This window comes from Chiloscyllium punctatum, chromosome 25 (assembly GCF_047496795.1).
Source record: "Chiloscyllium punctatum isolate Juve2018m chromosome 25, sChiPun1.3, whole genome shotgun sequence".
NCBI classification, from domain to species: domain Eukaryota; kingdom Metazoa; phylum Chordata; class Chondrichthyes; order Orectolobiformes; family Hemiscylliidae; genus Chiloscyllium; species Chiloscyllium punctatum.
In genome coordinates this window covers 58,689,020-58,710,122 of record NC_092763.1, presented here as the reverse complement: position 1 = coordinate 58,710,122, position 21,103 = coordinate 58,689,020, and the positions used below count along the sequence as shown (strand labels likewise).

Sequence of the window (21,103 nt, the reverse complement as noted above, 5' to 3'; positions counted from 1 at the left end):
ATGGGTAATTGAATAGGAATTGTTTAGAGGGATATGGGCCAAATGCTGGCAAATGGGACTAGGTTAGGTTAGGATGTCTGGTTGGAATGGACAAATTGGACCGAAGGGTCAGTTTCCAAGCTGTACAGCTCTGTGATTCTGTGATATTTTAATCTGCTGTGGGTCTGGAATCACATGTAGGCCAGACCAAGTTGCCTCCATGAAACCCATTAGTGAACCATGTGGGTTTTTACAACTAAATGATTTAGACTTATGATTAATATTCATGGAACCAGCACTTTATTTCAGTTTTTTTTTATTGATTATATTTACATCTGCTCATCTGCAATGGTGGGATTTGAAATTATATCTGCAGAGATTTACTCCAGGTGTCAGTGGTTGCTGAACTAGTAACCATTATGCTATCATCCTCCCCATTGACATTATGTAAAGTGAAATACAGTTCAATTTCTTTAGCATTCCTGTCTCTGTCTCAGCTTGGATCAACTAGCTCAACGCAGAATAAGACTTGGACCTTCCTGGTCAATGCATTTTGAGTCACTGCTACTTTCTCACAAGTTGCCCCCTCAGCCCATGTTCAGGGATATTTTTATTGCCACACTTTTGGCATTTCTAGTCCATCTCGGCATGGAATCAAAGGTTCTGAAGAAGGTCAGGAAAGTGACCATGAGGAATGCTGGGTCAGCCAAGACCGCATTGAATGGCAGAACAGGCTTGAGGGGTCGAAGGCCTACTCTGTTCCAATTTCTTATGATCTTAACTTCATGCCTTATTTACTTACTACTGCACATAATTAAAGGAACATATTAAAAATTGTAAAGCATCTGTGCCACCTTCATGTAAACACAGGCTTGCCTCCCACCCTGTCCACAGTTGAATATCTTAAATGTGGAGAATGACCATACAGAGACACTCAGGATTGCCAGGCACAGCTGAGCTGTGTCCCCCTAAGATTTGTATGTTTGGCACAGGGTAGAGGAGAAAATTGGATAAAGTCCTCTCGCAAAAGACTCAAATGAGCAAACAATGACATTTTCTAGATGCAGGTATGTGTTATAAATCTAATCTCCATTCTTTTATGTATGTATTAATTCCTCTCTATTTCATTCCACTAGGAATAATCTGATTCAGAAAGTTGTGACCCCCATAGGCTGGGCATGTGGTCAACTATCTTTTATCTTATTATGAGACATGGGGTAGTATGGACTGTTCTGCCAGTTTAGTATGAAAATCCTCAGTTTGAGAACAGAAACACTTGAGAAGAAACCTGTTCTATCGATTGTGCTGTGTGTGATGTGTAATGGTGCAGTTTTATGATACCTGACATACTGCCACATTTGAATCTTCTCTGAATCTTGGATAGCTACAAAACAGGCCAGACCTCTAGAGTCATATCAAGAGATAAGGGAGTCAGTTAGTTCATAAGCAGGATGGCTGGTTTGCTGTGCAGAATGATGATAGCTGCATGGCTTCAATTCCTTCCACAAACAGCAGTGGATGCTGGAACAGTTGATCATTTTAAATCTACAATAGATCGATTTTTGTAAAGCAAAGATGTTAAGGGATTTGGGCTAAAGACAGGCAGTTGGAGTTAGGCCACAGATCAGCCATGATCTTACTGACTAGTGAGAGGGGTTGAATAGTCTACTTCTGTTTGCATGTCCCTAATGACCCAGAAGAATGTGAGTCTCCAATGCCATTGTGGAGACCCCAGTGTTTGCACTTATAGGGTCTGACTGTGCAAGTTTGTATTGGGGCGCAGCAGCATTAAGAGTATCTTCTTTAGGAAGATACTCTTTTCCTTCATATGAGAAAGTAAACTGTAAGTAGAATTGTGACGCCACATTTGTCGCCCCTCACTCTCTCTTCCACCTCCCCCCCCCCCCCACCCCCAGCATATTGATACCAGCATGCAAATGAATGATTTCCATAAATATCCTGCACCACACCGTGGGACTTCAAACAGAAGTTAATCGTACGATGTATGCCTTTACAGGCCTCTTTGTATGTAAAGTCTGCAAATGATGACATTCTGTTCATGTTGGATAGATTGCAAAATGTGTACTGGGAATGCATTGAATAACATGGTAGCCAAGATCATTTACTAAAGCTTGATTATGTTCTCGTTGTTTGGAGAAATGACACTGTAACAGCAGAACTCTAACTGACCTGGTTAAAGGCCTTCCTAAATACAGACTGTGGTAATATTTTGTTCCAGTTAAGTGAATACTTTCTGTTCAGTGAATTTTTAATTGTCAGCTTTCAATTAGAAGTTCTATACAGGGAGTTGGAGGTTTTTTTCCTCTGAAAATCTGTTGTTCTGATCCTTTGATAGTGACAATGACAAAGCTTTGGGAATATGACTGCACACCTGCCAAGAATTCCAAGCCTGGAATGGCATAAATTTGAGTTTCCTAGTGCCCCAGGCTTAGTGAGTGGGAAAAATCATTTGCTTTCAATTAAATAAACTTAACATTGTATTAATTTATTAAATGACAAAATATAAATCAAATTAAAACAAAATAATATTTTAATGAATGTCAAAATTTTACTCATTGACCACAAGACTTGGGATTTGGAATAGTCCCCAAAGAACGTGATACACTGAGCCCCCAAATTCTTCAATGTGGATTTGGCAATAGTATTAATTTACTGATCAGACTACTGTGATAGTGATGAACACAATAAATATGTTGCAAAATCTAGCACTATTTTATTTGGGGAATTGTTTTTTCTGAATTTCCACATAATAAATTTGTTACAGGTATTAGACACTTGGATTCACTCGATGTGAGGACTCTGTCTTGCAGTAGTAATATCCCCACCTCTGGATCAGGCGAGTTGGGTTCAAGTCACACCTGATCTAAAGGTGTGTAGTTAAATGGCTGAGCAGGTTGATTTTAAAATAACCATTCTGTGATATGCTGTCACACCTGCACCAGCAGTGAATGGTACACTGTATGCTCCAAAAACTCCAAATCTATATATCTGAGATACTTCTATCATCAGCAATGCATTGTTAAGGAAAATTTGTTCATCCTAATCTACATTGCTTCCTCCTCCTTCTCAAAGCTTTCTTAGACTGAGGCAACTCTCAGCCACCTGAGCTAGACATAAATGCTCTCTTTGAAGAGGAGCAGCTGCCTGAAACAGTTGGCCAGTTGTGGTATTTGTTGCTGGATTATTTACATATTAAAATTAAATATCCATTTAAGAATATTGCCTATTTATTAGATGAGAGATGAATTCATAAAGTCTGCCTGAGCACATTATGAACCCCTATGTAAGTCCCAATATCCAGCACTCTTTTGGAAAACAATAGGAACTTCTCTCCATTGTCCATGACAACGTTTATCCCTCGAGCAATGTTACTAAAACCGATGGTCTATTCACATTTACACTGGAGTTTGTGTGACCTTGCTGCGTGTAAATTGCCTGTTGCATTTTCTGATTGATGTTGCTGTGCTGCTGTGGAGATCACATACTTCTAAAAGTAATGACTACTGACTACTCAGTTACTAAAGGCACAGACTAGTATATTGCTGAGCCTGTTAGACCAAGCAGATCATTGGCTGATCTGAAGAGACAGTTGCTCTCTGGTGGGGTAAATTGACTCCAGTGAGATGGTGTGGGTAGAGTGTTGAATTTATTTCACTTCATTGCCTAAAGAAAGTGCAACTGAAACCAAACACAGTTAAGGTTCCATTTAATTTCAGAGACAGTTTCCCTATTGTCAGTATGCAAGGGAATGTTTCAGATTAATTTCCAGGAGTTTGTAATTGAAATATGAACTATACATAGCCTGTTATCACATGCGGTTCTCTCAACCGTGATTCAGACGGCAAATCAAGGCATAATCTCTTAAATTGTCAATCATGTGTTAAGATAACTGCAGCACTGCCTTTTCTCTGCTTTCCTTGGATGTAGACTTTGAATATTTGAAGATTCTATTCATCCTTAAACACTGGCACACAACTTGGTAATATAAGTAAGGCAGCTAGCAGTGGGCGGGTCTCTTTCCATTTTCTCAGATGGTTCATGCTGATTAATCTACAGGCAACAGACAAACAGCAGCTTGATGATGAAATGGAAAACAAGTTGACTTGCTGCCAAGCCTCTCTCTGTCTTTGAATAGGAACCTATAGGAGAGCTACTTCACAGCTACTTGCAAGTACAGGTCCTGGTAAGGGCTGTCCCCAATAAGAATGGGTGTGGTTGTTTGACAGTTTTGTACAGCGACAGGTGTATGTTCTATTTGATAAAAGATATTCTTAGACTGGTTGTATACAGAGGCTGCACGGATCACTTATTCACAGGAGCTGCTGCCTGAAACAGTTGGCCAGTTGTGGTATTTGTTGCTGGATTATTTGCATATTAAAATTAAATATCTATTTTAAAAATATTGCCTATTTATTAGATGAGAGATGAATTCATAAAGTCTGCCTGAGCACATTATGAGCCCCTATGTAAGTCTCAATATCCAGTGTATAAAACCAAAATATCAAAATCTATATGAATTGCCCATAAGCAAAATCTAAAAGAACAAACTGTCATGATGATTAATATTATACTCCTTCACAAGATATGTTAAGAATCTTACTTTGCTCATGCATGCCCGTTTTAGAGGTCCTGACTCATTGGGGCAAAGTTTCAGACTCTCTATATCCATTCCATTGTAATTCTTTGGATGAATTAATGTCACTAAGAGTCATAGAGACATCAAGTCATACAGTACAGAAGAGGCCATTTGGCCCATCAAGACTGTGCTGACTTATTGTCACTAATCCCACTTTCCAGCACTTGGTCCACAGCCGTGAATGTTATGACATCTCAAGTGCTCATCCATTTTTGTGGGGCTCCGATCTCTAATGCCCTCCCAAGGTGTCCATTCCAGATTCCCACCACCCTCTGTATGAAGACATTTTTCCTCAATTCCCCTGTAAACCTCCTCTTCACCTTTTAAAATTTATGACTACAGTTATGCCTCTATGACTTGGTGGCTCAGTGGTTAACACTGCTGCCCCACAACGCTAGGGACCTGGGTTCAGTTCCACCCTCCGGGCAACTGTCTGTGTAAACTCCACACATTCTCCTTGTGTCTGTGTAGGTTTCCTCTCACACATAGTCCAAAGATGTGCAGGTTAGGTGGATTGGCCATGGGAAAATGCAAGGTTGCAGTGGGTTGGGTCTGGGTGGGGTGCTCTTTGGAGGGTTGATGTGGACTTGATGAGCTGAATGGCCTGCTTCCATACTGTAAGATTTCTATAACTTGGGCGGCATGGTGGCTCAGTGGTTAGCGCTGCTGCCTCATAGCACCAGGCATATGGGTTCAATTCCTGCCTAGGGTGACTGACTGACTGTCTGTCTGTGTGGAGTTTGCACATTCTCTGGGTGCTCCAGTTTGCTCCCACAATCCAAAAATGTGCAGTTCAGGTGAATTGGCTATGCTATATTGCCCACAGTGCATTAGTCAGGGGTAAATAAATGGTAGGGAAATGGATCTGGATGGGTTACTCTTTGGAGGGTTGGTGTGAACTTGTTGGGCTGGAGGGCCTGTTTCCGTACTGTAGGGAATCTAAACATTAAAATGATTTACTCTTCAACTGGGGGGACCAGCTGCTTCCTGTCCATCCAGTCCATGCTCCTCCTAATTCTGTCACCTCAATCAGGTTCCCCTCTGATCCATAGAAAACACCGTTTGAGAAGTTGAAAATTACTACAGAAATATGCAATTCACTTGGTCTCTCTCTTACTCTCAACTGTTTGTTATTTCACATTTTGTAAATGGGATAGACATTACCATTACTTTTGACATATCGGCTGTAACACTGAGGCTTCATTTATTCCCTCCTAGAAGGTGGTGAGAAGGGTAAAAATTGAGTGAGTTGAGATATTTGGGGTTTAGATCAGAGTGGTGCTGGAAAAGCATAGCAGGTCAGGCAGCATCCGAGGAGCAGGAAAATCGACGTTTCGGGCAAAAGCCTTTCATCAGGAATAGAGGCAGAAAGCCTCCAGGGTGGAGAGATAAAAGGCTGATGAAGGGCTTTTGCCCAAAACGTCGATTTTCCTGCCCCTCGGATGATGCTTGACCTGCTGTGCTTTTCCAGCACCACTCTGATCTAAACTCTGGTTTCCAGTATCTGCAGTCCTCACTTTTGCCTTGAGAGATATTTGCCTCTTTCTTGCCACCCCAGTAATGAAATGCTGGTGAAAAGGTCAACTGGTGACCTTCTTGAGCTGCCATGAATAAAGACCCTTAACGGACCAATTAAGAGTTAGCTAAAGGCCTCAACATCACAACCGGCCCAAATACTTGCCTTCCCTGCAGGCAAGAAAAGTGGTTGGTTCTCCAACTAGAGAACTAGGGCCTGTGGTCTTAATTTGCATCAGTTAAGGGTGGCCAGTCTCACCTGTGAGACTGAAAAGAAATTGAGGTGCTTTCTTGCTGTTGGATCTCTTGAAGCCTGGGCTTCCAGCATGATCACTAGGAACCAGAAGGTGCTGGCTTTTGGTTGGCTGGTAGCTTCTGAAAGAATGGGGCTTTGCTGTTAAGGATTCATTGAAAAGCTCATTGATCAACTCATAATTGGTTGATTGGAGTCTGATCTAGCAAGCTCTCAGGTGGGGAGTTTAGTGACCCCTGAAAATGCCCATTCCCACCTCTGGTAGAGTATTGAGTCATAGGCAGAAAGTTTGGATGTGACAAACAAATTTTGGACTGCTGGGAGACTGCTTAAATGCTCACTCTGGTACTTTATATTTTTCAGCATTAAGAATATTTCCCTTTGCTTTGTCATGTTATGAAATGGTTCTCTGCTGTTGATGGATGGTTTGCCCTCAGGGGTTCCTACCATAGCTCTGAATGCACAAGGTGTAGTTAATTTAGAGAAACCTGATCTAAATGTAGCGACTGATTTTCTTTTGCATTTGGATTTGTATAGCAGAAAGTACCAAGGAAGAAGCCAGTGAACTAAATAGTGGGTTGTTACAGTAATGTCATATGATGCTGAGTGTTACAGGTTTTTGACTTATTGTTTTAAGACTTGCTCCTTGACCACTCACTATCTGGAATATCACAGGGGTAAAGTTGAATAATTAAACTGTCAATGTCAACTAATTCTGTTGTGATGCCATAGTGTGTGGGGATATTTCTCAAATGAGTCTCTTAGACAGAGAAGCATAAAGATGGATGGTGATAGAGTATCACATCTAACCAGCATATTCATCTACCATGGTTATAATGCGTCCATTGCATTTTGATTCAAGTTTTCTTCTTGTACGAATTGTAATTCTATGCCCTTCAGTGTGCATGGGCTCTACAAGTTTTCAACAAAACAATGCATTTTCAGCATCAGTTTTAAGATCAAATACCTTTTTGGGTCAGTTATAATCCAGCCAGATCCAAAATATCCTTTGCTGTACACCTACAGTCATTCCTCAGCCTCATCCCCAAAACAGTTTAATTTTTATTTCCTACCTTGTCCATCCTGTCACCTCTCTTAAAGCTGACATGTTAATGACAACTCATGACACATTTTGGATAGTTTTGGGCAGATTAGTACCTATTACTCATTAGGTTGAAAGTATACAAATGTGTGTAATATGTCTAGCAGAGGGAGAAAATAGTTCTCTCCAAGATAGACCATAAATGTAGAGCCCTTTAAAACTGATCCACCTCTATAAAACAAATTCACTTCCAAAATTCTCATTTCCATTTCATTTTAATTGTAACTGTTAACATTTCCAACATGCATTCAGGCATCTTTGGTCTAGTTCATGATACATTGCATCCTTTTGCTTGGCATAAACAGATGGACAAAGTTCATCAGGTGTCACACCTCATGAAATATTGTGTTGATATTGGAATGCTCACTGTTCCCCTTTCTGTTTCCCAGACAGCTTGGTAATGAGAAACATGACAGTAGTGCGTTCCTCTGTCTGTTAATCCAAAGAAGCTGAAAGGGAAGTGTTTCTTTTATATAGTACCATGCACAGCCTCCGAATATCTTGCGTGTTGAAGTATGTTTGAAGTGAGATGACTGTTTTGCAGTGTAGGAAGCACTCCATCCAAATTGCACACAGTATGCTTCCATAAATAACAATTAAATAAATCACTTAATCTATTTCAGTGATGTTGGCTGCAGGGCAAATTTTGCCCACAACATTGAAGAGAATATTACAGCTCTTTTTCAGATGGTATAACTGGATAGTTTGCATTAAGCTGCGAGGGCAAGTTTAATGTCTCTGTAAAAAGTTGATCCTTCCTCCAGTGTATCACCACCTTGGTATTACTGAACTCTGAAATGTTAACCTATAATGTGCTGAAAATTCTGGAGTGAAACTTTTGAATCAGGTGAGAGTTATCCCACTGGGACTCAACTGACCGTGTTCGCTACCATTTGAATGATGTCGTTTGAACAACAGGTGTGCTATCTGAGCAAAAGCAGCCAAAGAGAAAACCCATTTTAGGACAATAAATCTGAAACTTGTCAAGTAACATGTATTGGGAAACAGAAGGTAATTGACATTCGGGTCATAATTTCAAAATTTGAGTATTGCAGTAAGTAACTCACCTCCTGACTCCCCAAAGTGTGTCCACCATCTCCAAGGTGCAAGTCAAGAGTGTGATAGAATGCTCCCCAATTGGCTGGATAAGTGCAGCTCCAGAAACACTCAAAGCTTGACATCATCCAGGACAAAGCAGCCCATTTGGATGGCACCTCATCCACAAGCATCCATTCACTCCACCACCAATTCTTAGTAGCTGTGTGTACTGCCTATCAAATTCACCAAAGAACCTTCCAAATCTACAGTCACTTCCATGGAGCAAGGGCAATAGATACGTGGGAACACTGCTATCTGCAAGTTCCCCTCCTTCACTGTCACCAGGTCAAAGTCCTGGAATTCCCTTCTGAAGGGCATTGTTGGTCTACCTACAGCACATGGACTGCAGTGGTTCAAGAAGGCAGCTCACCACCACCTTCTCAAAGACAATTAGGGGCAAGTAGTAAATGCTGGCCAGCCAACAATGCTCATGTCCCGAAGTGAATTACAAAAAAGTGACACAAAACTTGAAAGAATAAAAACTTGACCTGTCTGCAGGATAGTGATCAACATCAAGAGGACATAGTACTGGTGCAATAACAAATAGTGGCAAACAGTATTGTTTCACCTTTCTCTGCACTAAATTTCAATTTTGTAAGAAGAACGAGAAGAAACATTGTAAAATAAAGGGCACAATTCTAAATGGGACACAGAGCAGAGCAAGCTGGGGGACTATGTGCATGAATTATTGAAGGTGGCAGGGCATGAGTAAGTGGTTAACAAGACATTTGGGATCCTGGGCTGGACCAGTGGACGTTTTATTGAATCTTTATAAAGTGCTGATTCCAAAGCCTCCATTGGATTGTTATGTGCACTTCTGCTTCCTGCACATTAGGAAAATTGTGAATGCATTTGGAGAGGGTGCTGAATGAATGGTTCCAGGGATGAGGGATTCCAGTTAGATGGATAAATTAGAGAACCAGGGACTTTTCTCCTTGGAGGAGTGAAATGTGAAATTAATGGAACTGGCTAGAAGAATATTGAACTCCACCAAACAGAGGTGATGATGGCTTTGTCCGATTAATGATTGCCAGGTCTAATCAAAGACTTTTCGTATGGTTGAATGGAAGTGTGACTTATAAAGCTAAGAAATAGATTTGACAAAGGTGACAAATTGAGAAACATAAGGAAGAGACCATAGTTTCAGTAGCAAAATTGGAAAGAGTATGAGACACAGTCGTGACACATGGTAATTGTTGGGTGGTTCCAAACTTTTAAACGTAAATCTGTAGATTGTACAAGAGTGTACACTAAGGAAGGCATACAGTTTTATTGCTTTGAGGTCATGGAAAAGTATGAGGTGCTGATGTAATGGCTTAACCAAGTCACATGGCCACTATTTAGAGTCTTCATGGGGAAAGAGTCAGAAATGGGCAATCCAATCATTGGTTTAAAAATAAATTTTTCAGAAATCCTGTTTTAATGAAGGAAACTAAAAAATGATCAGGCTGTATCAAAATGGGCTTCATCTTTTTGGTGGATATCATCAAATAAATCATTTAGTTAAAATGAAATTTTATATCAAAATAGCTTCATCATGCCTTCATATATTTCGAAGCATTGAAGAAAATAATTGAAATGGGTCAATTAAACAACAACTTTGTTTCAGGAGAGAGTTGAGTTTATCTATATTTGAAAGTTTTGTGGCCTTTCATTGTTGGTGATTTGTACTCCTTAAGGTGAGAGATGTTGCTATCCATTTTCCCCTATAATTTCCATTAAGTGCTCCTTCTCTAGGTAGTGGACATGAACACAGTGCATCATTATTTAATCAATTCTCAGTTCACTTTCCAATGTGCAATTGTCTGAATTTTAAAATTTATTTTCAGTTGATGCATTGATACTTGAATTAATGTGCGTGCTATATGCTTAAATGCTTATTCTGATCTACAAATAGTACAAAACTTAACTGTTCTGGCAAAAATACTCAGAGTATTTGGAGGTCGTTAATGTATTTTCAGTGGAACGTATGTCCTGTTGTTAAGTACCTGAATAAAGAGCAGGTCATGTTTTTAAAAGAAACCTAAAACAGTAGATCTTTGCAGAAACTTGAGCATTGCCAAATACAGAAGCAAACCTTCAATTGTGATATCTTAATGTTTTTCTTTGCTCAGCTATCAAAATACATTTACAGTGTGCCTATGAATTGAACAGCAACTCTTTTTGAGTTGCTCAATGATTTCGTTATTGGCTTGATAAAGTTTTTTGTCAATTTCAAATCTATTGTTAATAGGGTAATATCCAAACAAATACTGCTTTATCATACCCAGTAATGATGATAAAGCAGTGGTAGCAGTAGAAATCTCTTCCCTGCTTTTTAGCTGGCCCAGTTATATATTTTGTCAAAGGTAACCTCCCAGGGTATTGATATTGGGAAATTCAGCAATGATCGTGCCATTGAATTTCAAGGGGAGAAGTACAGATTCTCTTTTGTTGGAGATTGTCATTGTCATTGTCATTGCCTGATACTTGTGTGGCACAGATGTTACTTACTCCTTGTCAAGCCTTAAGGATGTCCAGCCCTTGATGCATGTGGGCAGAAACTGTGTCATTGACTGATGAGTTGCAAATGAAACTAAACACTGTGCAATCATCAGCAAGCATCTCCTTATGGTGGAGAGTTCATTTCTGGAGCAATTGGAAGATTATTCAGAATTGGACACATTCCTTGGGAGCTTCTGGGCTGAACTGATTCTTAATTCCAAATTTGTATTGAATTCAAATTCCAGCATCTGTCATGGCAGTATTCAAACCTCGGTTGCCAGAACATTACCTGGGTCTCTGGATTAATAGTCCAGTGATAATACCACTCGGCCATCACCTCCCCTTTAATATCAGAGCTTTTCCTCTTGTTATCTTATATGCAACTCTGAACAGATTAAGCATTAAAGGACATCTTTTCTCTGGGCTTCTTAGGGTCATGTTTTACCATTTTGTTTTAATACAAGTTTGACAGAAAGCAAGGATTAGCTTTCTGTACTTAACAAGAATTATCTATTTATAATAAATAAGTAGATTTTAACCACAGGTAAACGATTATGAGCCATGGATGTGAACTTTACTAGTTCTATCCTCATTATAAAATTCTTCTCATATATAGACAGACAAATACAAAAAAGTGTGTGGCAGGCAGAGGAAGAGACTGGGAAGGTGGTTCAATGGTCCCAGTCAATGGTTGGTGATGATTCGCCACGGCACTTTCGCCGCCGCCGATTAGCCACTGCCGGTTCGCCACCAGCGTTTCTCCACTGGGGTCGCTTGACCTCTGGAGACTAGTTGCCACCGGAAATATATCTATGTACTGATTTGTTTTCCCTCCCATCTGTTCTTTCATACTTCTCAGTCCCCTTTATTTATTCAACAACATAGTATGTATTGATAAAAAAATGAGGTGAAATAAATATAATTTTACTGGTTTATACATAAAAATGAGTTACAAACACTTGCGGTGGCGAATCATCCTCAGCGGCCAATGGGCGGTGGCGAAGCTTCCCCAGCTGTGAAAGGGCAGTGGCTAATTGGCGGCGGTGAATCGGTGTGGCGAATGGTTCCATCCCGCCAATCGATAGGGTTCACTGAGATGATGCTGCTCCTCAATCTTCCTTCTCCAGGTAATTTCACTTAACTTGCAGGAGGCACAGAGTGACCGGTTCATACTTACAAAGTCTCTGAATTGTTGGTTAAGAGCCTTCGGTTACAGCAATTGATGAGTGAAGTAAACTGGCTTTCTTCAGGCTTAAGGTGACCTTTATGGTAGAAAACAGGTAATTCCTTACTTTTCAGAAGTCTAATGACTCTGACCAAATATTTACACGCATGAGCTGTTCAGCTACTAGAGAGCCAATCTCACATTTGTTGGAGAGAAGGCCTTTGTCATCCACAACTGGTTGCCATTCCACTGAACAATCAACCACTTGTTGCAGGCAGATTCTCATTTTGGCCATGCTCCCTGGTGTCCATTCCTCAGCAACTAAACTTCCACTGCTGCTTCATCAAACAACAGTGTAAGCAGCACTTATTGTGAGTAACCTGCTTTTTAGAAAGTGCAGTAATTCTTCCCACAATCCTTCGGTTTTAAAACAGTCCTTTCCCATTTCAGTCCACAATTTAAAAATTCAGGAAAGAAGGGTTTTACAATTGCTCTACTTTCAATTCCATATTTTCCATTGAATTCAAGTTTCATTCACACCCATTACCACTGATACAGTGTTGCAGTGTATACCATTTACAAGACACAGTGCAGTAACTCACTCAGGCTCCTTCAACACCATTTCCAAATACCATACATGGTGTCCACCACATGGAAGAACAGGGACAGTAGATGTATGGGAAATACAACCACCTGAAGGTTCCCCTCCAAGCCACACACCACCCCGACTTGGAAATTTATCACTGTTCCTTCATGCTTGATGGGTTAGAACCCAGCAATTCCATCCCTTAAAGGGACTGTGGGACTTCCTAAACCTCAAAGACCACAGCAGTTTGAGAAGGAAGTCCAGGGCATTTAGGAATGGGCAATAAATGGTGTCCGAGTCTGCAACAGCCTCATTCCATGAACAACTTAAAAATTAAGATTTAAGAAACAGAAATTGCTGGAGAAAGTCAGGTCTGCTAGCATCTGTGGAGAAAAACAGTTAACATTTTGAGACCTGTGTCTGTTTTAAATAAGGCTTACAGGTCTTGGAACTCCTGTTTTCTCTCTACGAGTTTCTCTAGTAGTGTTTGATTATTGTTTGTTTAAGACCTGTAATATCTGTTGTTCTTTGCTTTATTATTACTGTTTGACTACTGTGTGGGGACAGTCTCCTATGCCTCTAGATGTTAGGATGACTTTGCATAATGGACTAGGCTGGTTGTGCCTCCAAACTTGATGTCCAGGTCAATGTTGTGTATTTCATCTGAGTTTATTTTTATTATAGCTTTTCATAGTAGTTTGGTACAATGTAGTGGTTTCTTTGTCATTTGAGAGAGTGCTTTTGAATCTGTCACATAGCTGTAGATTTGGAGTCATTTATATAGGACATTAGTGAACCCATGACAATTTATTAATTTTATGGTCATCGTTTAGTTCCAGATTTAGTTAATTAACTGCAATGGTGATATTTGAACTCCTGTTTCCAGAATATTAGTTCAGGGCCCTTGGTTTAACAGTCCAGTATCTTAACCACTATACTACAGTACCGTACTTGATGCCACCATTAGACCCACCTTGCAAAAATGACTGTTTAAAGGACTGATCTCAGTATTGTGACGGTTTCAGGTAAACCGCTCATTCATAGGAAGAGCTTGTGTGTCACATGGCTTTTACTTTGAACATGATACTTGAGAAAAGGTGGAGTTAATGGGTGCACCTATTATTGATACAGATACCTCGAAACAGTATCACTCTAATTAGAATGTAAGTTGCAAAACAACTTGCCAGACTTGTTAAAAAGCATTCTGGTAATTCCCGTTTAGCTGAACCTCCGTCTTTTACCCTGAAGTATTAAAACAGCTTGTTGGCTAATGCTTCTCGTTATTAAATATTTGAAATACAAATCAATCAATGTGAACTCTGTTTCTCTCCAAGATGCTGTTTGATCTACTGAATATTTCTCATGTTTTCTTTTATTATTTCAAATTTCCAGCATTTGAAGTATTCTACTCTTGTTGCAGGAATAAATATTTATGTCTGATTCATGCCTTTTTTCCAAATGATTTTTCTTTTGCAGTAAAGAAAACAGACACTGACAAGTGCGTTCTGAAAGTTTCCAGTAAAGATCTGCTACTCGTTGAGGAGCTCTCAGTACCAGGTGGACATCATGAGTGACGTTAATCCTGAAGATGCAAGCCAGACTGTGAGTGAATTGTGTTGGGAGTGCGGTCAGACCCATATGGTGGTAGAGAACCATTTGTACGACTATCAAGATGAAGTGGATGATGAACTAGTTTGTCACATTTGCCTGCAGCCCCTGCTGCAGCCTCTGGACACCCCATGTGGCCACACGTTTTGTTTTAAGTGCCTGGAGAATTTCTTGCAAGAGCAGGATTTCTGCCCGATGGATCGTAAGAGGCTTCACTTCCAGCACTGTCGGAAATCCAGCCTTCTGGTGCGGAACCTACTCGATAAATTGATCGTTTTTTGCCCTTTTCGATTGGACTGTGGGAAGGTGATGCAACGCTGTGAGCTCGACCCACATCTCCGGAATAGGTAAGCAGTGTGTGCTCCAGTTTCAATGGTAAGAGAAGCAAGTGGTGCAGTTAAACTAATGCAAAAATTCAAACAGAAAGTTAGAAATGTCTGTGTCCTTGTCTCCGCTCTCCCCACCACTACCAAAAAAACAAAAAATTTGAAACCAATTGGGAAAGAGTTAGCTAGTCTTTGTATAGCACCTTTTTTATATCCTTGGGTCATGTCAAGCTCTTCACTACCAAAGTTCTTTTGAAATACATTCATGGAAACAAAACTGAACAGAAGTTTGAGTTCCTATGTAACACAAATCGTCATAGAGTCACAGAGATGTACAGGATAGAAACAGACCCTTCGGTCCAACTCATCCATGCCAACCAGATAGATACCCTAAATAAATCTAGTCTGATTTACCAGTATTGCATCATATCCCTCTAAACACATCCTATTCATATACCACTCCAGATGCTGTTTGGCCTTTTTTCCACACTGTGGGGATTCTATGAAATGTTTTAATTGTGCCAGCCTCCAACACTTCCTCTGGCAGCTCATTTCATACGCACACCACCCTTTGTGTGAAATGTTAGCCCTTTAGGTCCTTTTTATATCTTTCCCCTCTGACCTTCAACCTATGCCCTCTAGTTTTGAACTCCCCTACCCTGGGAATGTGCAAGGCTAAAAATCACACAACACAAGGTTGTTGTCCAACAGGTTTATTTGGAAGCACGAGCTTTTGGAGCACTGCTCCTTCATCAGATGGTTGTCAGAGCCGAAAGCTAGTGCTTCCAAATAAACTTGTTGGACTATAACCTGCTGTTGTGTGATTTTTAACTTTGTACACCCCCGTCCAACACTGGCATCTTCAAATCGTACCCTGGGAATGTCTGTCACACTGCTTCATTCCATAGCAGACGCACCCAGGTAGGATTTCCTCTGCATTGATTAATTCAGGAAGCATTTAAACACTGTAACAGTACACATATTTTTGGTTTAAACTACTGATTACAGCTAAGTATTCACACTGAGATGGTAGGTGAGGATTTATTATGGCAGTTGTAGCCATTATGGTCAAACATGCTGTTATTTTGACCAGCCACTTGGAGGATTTTCTTATTAATCGTTCATAGAATGCAAATTTTGCTGGGAAGTGTTGCATTTATTGCACACTCCTAGTTGCCCTGAGAAGGTGATGACCATTGAGTCACTGGTAATTGTGGACAGTGAGTTACAATCAATTTTAAATATTTTCTAATCAATCTGTTCAGAGCTGTTAGTACACACCACCAGGAGCAAGTGAGATTTGAATTTGGGTCTCCTGGCTCAGAGGTAAGGACACTACCATTGTACTACAATAGCCCTTAAGTCTGCTGCACCTGGCATTCCCAGGCAATCTCTCATCCAAGTACTAACCAGGCCTGAGTCATTTTAGCTTCTGAGATCAGACTAGGTTGAGTGCTTTGAGACTAGTATGGCCGTAGGCAATAACCATTTTTATACTGGCATTTGGTTAATAATTATTCAGGAAGTTTGCCCTGTTAACCCATTACTGGTGTTTAAATTGTTCATTTTGATGCATTGTCTCAATAGTAGACCAAGATACACATTCTGCAATTCTGCTGATAGAGCCAAATTTAGTAGGGCAAGCATCGGGAACAGGATCATTCATATTGAATTACATTTGGCTCCAGTTTAAGCAATGCCTTGATGTTTAAAATACTGTTCCATGCATGGCCTGGCTGGCTTTGCATCTGTAATCTCTTCCAAACCCACCACTGCCTTTTATGTCTGTCCCCAATTTTAATCATATCCCCTACCACTGAGCCCTAAGGTCTGGAATTCCATTGTAAACTTCATTGCCCTCTCTCTTTTATGATACCCCAAGCTTTTTGTAATCTATGTTATGTGGCACATTGTCACATTTTATTTGATAATGCTCCTGTGTAGCACCTTGTGAATTTTTATGACATTGTAGGAGCTATGCAAATACAAGTAGTTGCACAGCACTGCTAACAAAGTAGCATTTGTTATTGTTTTTTAAGGGATTCACTGGTCAAAATATTTTTAACTGTATATATGGTTTTTTAAAGAATGATCTCATGCTTTAAAAACTGTTCCCATTTCAGACAACCTCCAAGCAACACTTGCATTCTTCCTCTTTATTTGATGCTGATCTCCATTATAGTGCTGGGCTATAGTATGTGATATAGAAACCCGATTGACAAGAGCAAAGAACTGTGAATAAAAACAGATACCAACTTTGCTCAGAGTTTTTCCTGAAACAGCAAATTCAAGCTTGATGCCATCTTAATAAGACAGTCACTTTTCTAGATCCAAATGCAGCGAATTGGTTCAAACAAGACTTTCTCTAGCTTGAACTATCAAAATAACTAAGAGTCTGCTGATGCAGGAGATTGTATAGCTGCAGTTCTTTCATTGTAAAGATAGTTTGAATTGTGCACTTTGAGAGCAGTTGCGAACCCTCTGCCAACACTGTGAATTCCATGGATAAACCAAGATGTATTTGCCTTCATAAGCTCTTATCACAAAGTTGTGTATTTTTTCTGCTAAATTGTAAATTGTTATTTTGTATGAGACAAATATATACCCTCTTCGGCATTTTTAAAACCTCGCTCAGTCTTCCTGGAGGGAATGTCTCATCTTGTGGAGCATAATGGGACAGGAAAAGTGCTCAATACCTCATTGAGTAGTTCGATGTTATAAAACAAGAATCAAGCACTTCATCCACTGGAAGAATTTTTGACAAAAGGCATGTTTGTTATCTGTGGCTGATCTCAATACATTTGAATTGTTTTTTTTCGTATACAAAGAAAAACCGCAGGAGTAGACCCTTCAGCTGCACAAGTGCGTCGCACTATTCAATAAGGTCATGGCTGATCTGCACCAGGTGTCAACTCCTCCTTCGTTCCAGCTTGGCATAACCATCAACCCTCCAACATTTCAAAAGCTATCTATTTCCTCTTTCAGTGGTTTGGCCTCCACAGTTCCCTGTGGTAAAGAATTCCAGACATTCACCGCCCTTCACATCTTGGATTTCTTTCATGTAGCTGCTGTACCACAGCAAACTCACTACCAGCTTTACTGAGCAATTAAGGATGAGCAATAAATGCTGGTCTAGCCAGCAATACCCACATCCCATGAATAAATATAAAAGAAAACAGCTCTTGTTTTCCACTCTGCATACATGCGGAGGGCATGTTGTCTTAGGCAATCATTAAAACATGCATTTTACGTCTAGTTTTATTTTTTTAAAGTTCCAAATAACTCATCCCAAAACCAAACATTGTGGTTCAAGATTAGACAGTCGATTATATGACTGAATTGTGGCACAAAGCTGGCAATAAATTTTCATTATTGTGTCTGTTTTGTATTGAACACTAGGTTTGGAAGCTGATGGTGTTACCATTATTGAGAGTGCAGGAAGTTCAGGGATTTTACTCGGTCAATTTACTTTGTCAATTCATTGAAGTAACAGTGGACACAGAAAAATACTGAATAGAAACATTTTTCATTTGAGTGACAAGTATTGGCTTTCAACGTGAGGACATTGTTCATTACTTGTTCAAAATGCTGAAACTTCCGAGAATCTTTTGCAGCAGTTCAAGAAGGCAGCTCAGCACCACTTTCACCACTGGGGAATTAATGCTGACCCAGCCAGCAATGCCCACATTCCTTGAACTTTTAAAACAAAAATTCTACTTGATTTTACTCTTATATGACGTTTTACTTGGGGACAGGGCAAGAATCTCAGACAAACTCCTGTTAACACAATGATGTTGAGACCTGTAGAGATGGAAAATGTAACGCGAGCTTTGAAAAAAACTGAGGGCCAGGTTTTCTAAAGTGGGGTCTGCGACCCCAAGTGGAGTTAAAAGCTGAGGTTTTGGGGTTATAAGCTTAGAGGTTGCCACTTCAGTGTTCTGACCGAGTTACAACAGTTGTACTCTCCCTCTGATGGGCTCCCACACTCTCACCTCCCCTCCCATCCCATCCCCCATTACTTATAGTTTTCCCAGACTGGTCACAACAACAACTTTCAAGTCTCCCTCTGTTTTACCACAGCTGTAACTATTCCACTTTTGCCTGATCATGATTTAGTTTGTTAAAAGTTTGCCTTGCACAGTTTAGAAATTCTATTCTTGTTCTATTTTTGACCCTGTCCATCAGGATGATAAGTCTAAATGTATTATGATGGCTGTGTCCAAAAGGATCACTATTTCTTTCACCTGTCCAGTTTCTGAGACTAAACCTAGAACTGTCTGTATGAGACAGTCTTAGGTTTATTAAAAAAAAAACCCGTGTCAGGTTTTTTTTGCTGGCAAACAAAAGTCCAGTTGAATGCAGTTGAACCATTTTGTGCCTCCAGATCTTTTTATACTAGCTGTATTCCAGTTGATATTTGGGTGTTTGAAGTCCCCAGTTGTTAATAACTGTTTGTGGACTCAGAACTTTTTCCCTATCTATTTGCTCCTCTAACTCTCTTCCATTAGTTGGGGGTGTGCAGTACACATCTAGAAGTGTGGCTACCCCTTTCTTTATTTTGAGCTTTACTAGCCAGACTTAATTTGAACTTATGCCATGGAACACTAGCTCAGTCGTCTACATTACTAATTTAGTAACGCAACCACAGCTATTGTTCCCATATGGTGGCTATTACTTCAGCCAAACAATGCCTGCTGGATTTTGATGAACTAGGTTGCTAACATTTCTGACTGCGACTCTTGTTCCAGTGACCTGACCTCCTTTTAGACTGGCTGTATTTATGAGACAGTAATGGGAGAGTTTGGACAATAGCATTTTCAGTGAAAACATCTGTTGGTAAACAAGATGTTATCACAAGACTTTTGTTTCTGAACTGGAGTGGACTTTAACCATGGATTTAGATTGAGTAGATACTTTCAGCTCATTAATAATTGGTAAGGGGATCAAACAGGCACAGTAGGGCTGCTCAGCCGGAAATATAATGTTTTTATTTTGCTGATTTTTTTTGTGTTGTTTAATCTGGCTTTGTAACTGTGTGCCTTTGGGGGACTACTCTCTGAATAAGATTGAAAAGAAAATAATAATTTCCTGTTGTACCATAAATATCTGCCCTCCTGTCAACCCTCCTTTCCTTAGTGGGGAGTCTGGAATAAAGTCTCTCTTTACAAGTGCTGTAGTTTTAAATAGAGTGTTTCACTTTCACCTGGAGTGTGCCTTGTGACATGAGGAGACATGCACTCCTCAAATCACAATGAGATGATTATGTTCTTTCAACTTTAGCCTTGGTATTGTGTTTTTAAGGTATTTGTCACAGCAGATATAATTTAAACTAATCTGCTTAAATTAAAACTCACAATAATTGAGACCAGACAAGGCTTTGCTTACACTGAGATTAGATGGTTTTGCATTGATACAATGCTAACAGCAGAAATTCCTTTAATGTTAAATCCCTAACTGGCCAATAATGTTTCATTTAGCATATTACTCAAAGAGACACTTTTTCCGAAGGGTTTCATCTGGCATTTGTCAGGAAAATTTGCAAGAATACCAACAGAAAGGGAAAACAGCATATATATTGTTTGAGAAGGTTTCTGATTGATTGAAAAGTGGACTCTGCTTGATAGAGGCATTGCCATAGACGATGCATCAGCTCGGTCACTGACAGTTGACTATCAAAGTTAAAGTTTAAACCTGAGGTTGATTCTGATTTGTCAAGGCATTGTCTTGAGAAAAATATCAGAGAATGGATATCCCCTAAGTTTTTGAGTTGAAACAGTTATGTTGTGTGTACATGTTATTTCTGTCTGCAACAATTTGGGTCTTCTGCACTGATATGTAATAATACTAGATTGAAAAGTTGGTGAAATAGAAACATTTTATTTCCATTCATATGTAACTTTCAGTATGTACAAACGTTAATTTTCCTTTTACATTGATATTCCTGATGAATTGTCCTGATGAGCGTGAAACAAAAAGCTTTAATAAAATGTATATCTTTTCAGTGTTACTTAAATTCTATCTTAGCAAATGACTAAATTGTTTCAATTCTTTATTGGTACTCTTAATTTATTCTGTCATTTATCTCAAAACTTTCCTCTCTGTCTTTGCAAAAATCTGTTGATTATACAATTATCAACAAATCTGCAGGTCCATCGAACCTGTTCCCAAAACAATGCATTTAAGCGTTTTAATCTTTTTACTGTTTTGATATATCACATTTTTTTACAATACAATTTATAATCGATGCAAACATTTACGCTTGTCTATGTGATTTGTTGATGTCCTAGCAGTTCAGGACAATTTTAGCTTTGGATTAATTACATTGGTGAG

The 21,103-nt window shown here is 39.7% G+C and overlaps 1 protein-coding gene across 1 annotated transcript in view; it reads left to right on the top strand.

Moving 5' to 3' along the window:
- The window catches only part of lnx2b (ligand of numb-protein X 2b), a 51,901-nt gene that overhangs the window by 7,762 nt on the left and 23,036 nt on the right, over positions 1 to 21,103 (top strand). Inside the window, exon 2 of the mRNA XM_072595320.1 lies at positions 14,316 to 14,794. Within this exon, the coding sequence (XP_072451421.1) occupies positions 14,406 to 14,794 (389 nt within the window). The 5' untranslated portion in view covers positions 14,316 to 14,405. The remainder of the gene's footprint in view (positions 1 to 14,315; positions 14,795 to 21,103) is intronic.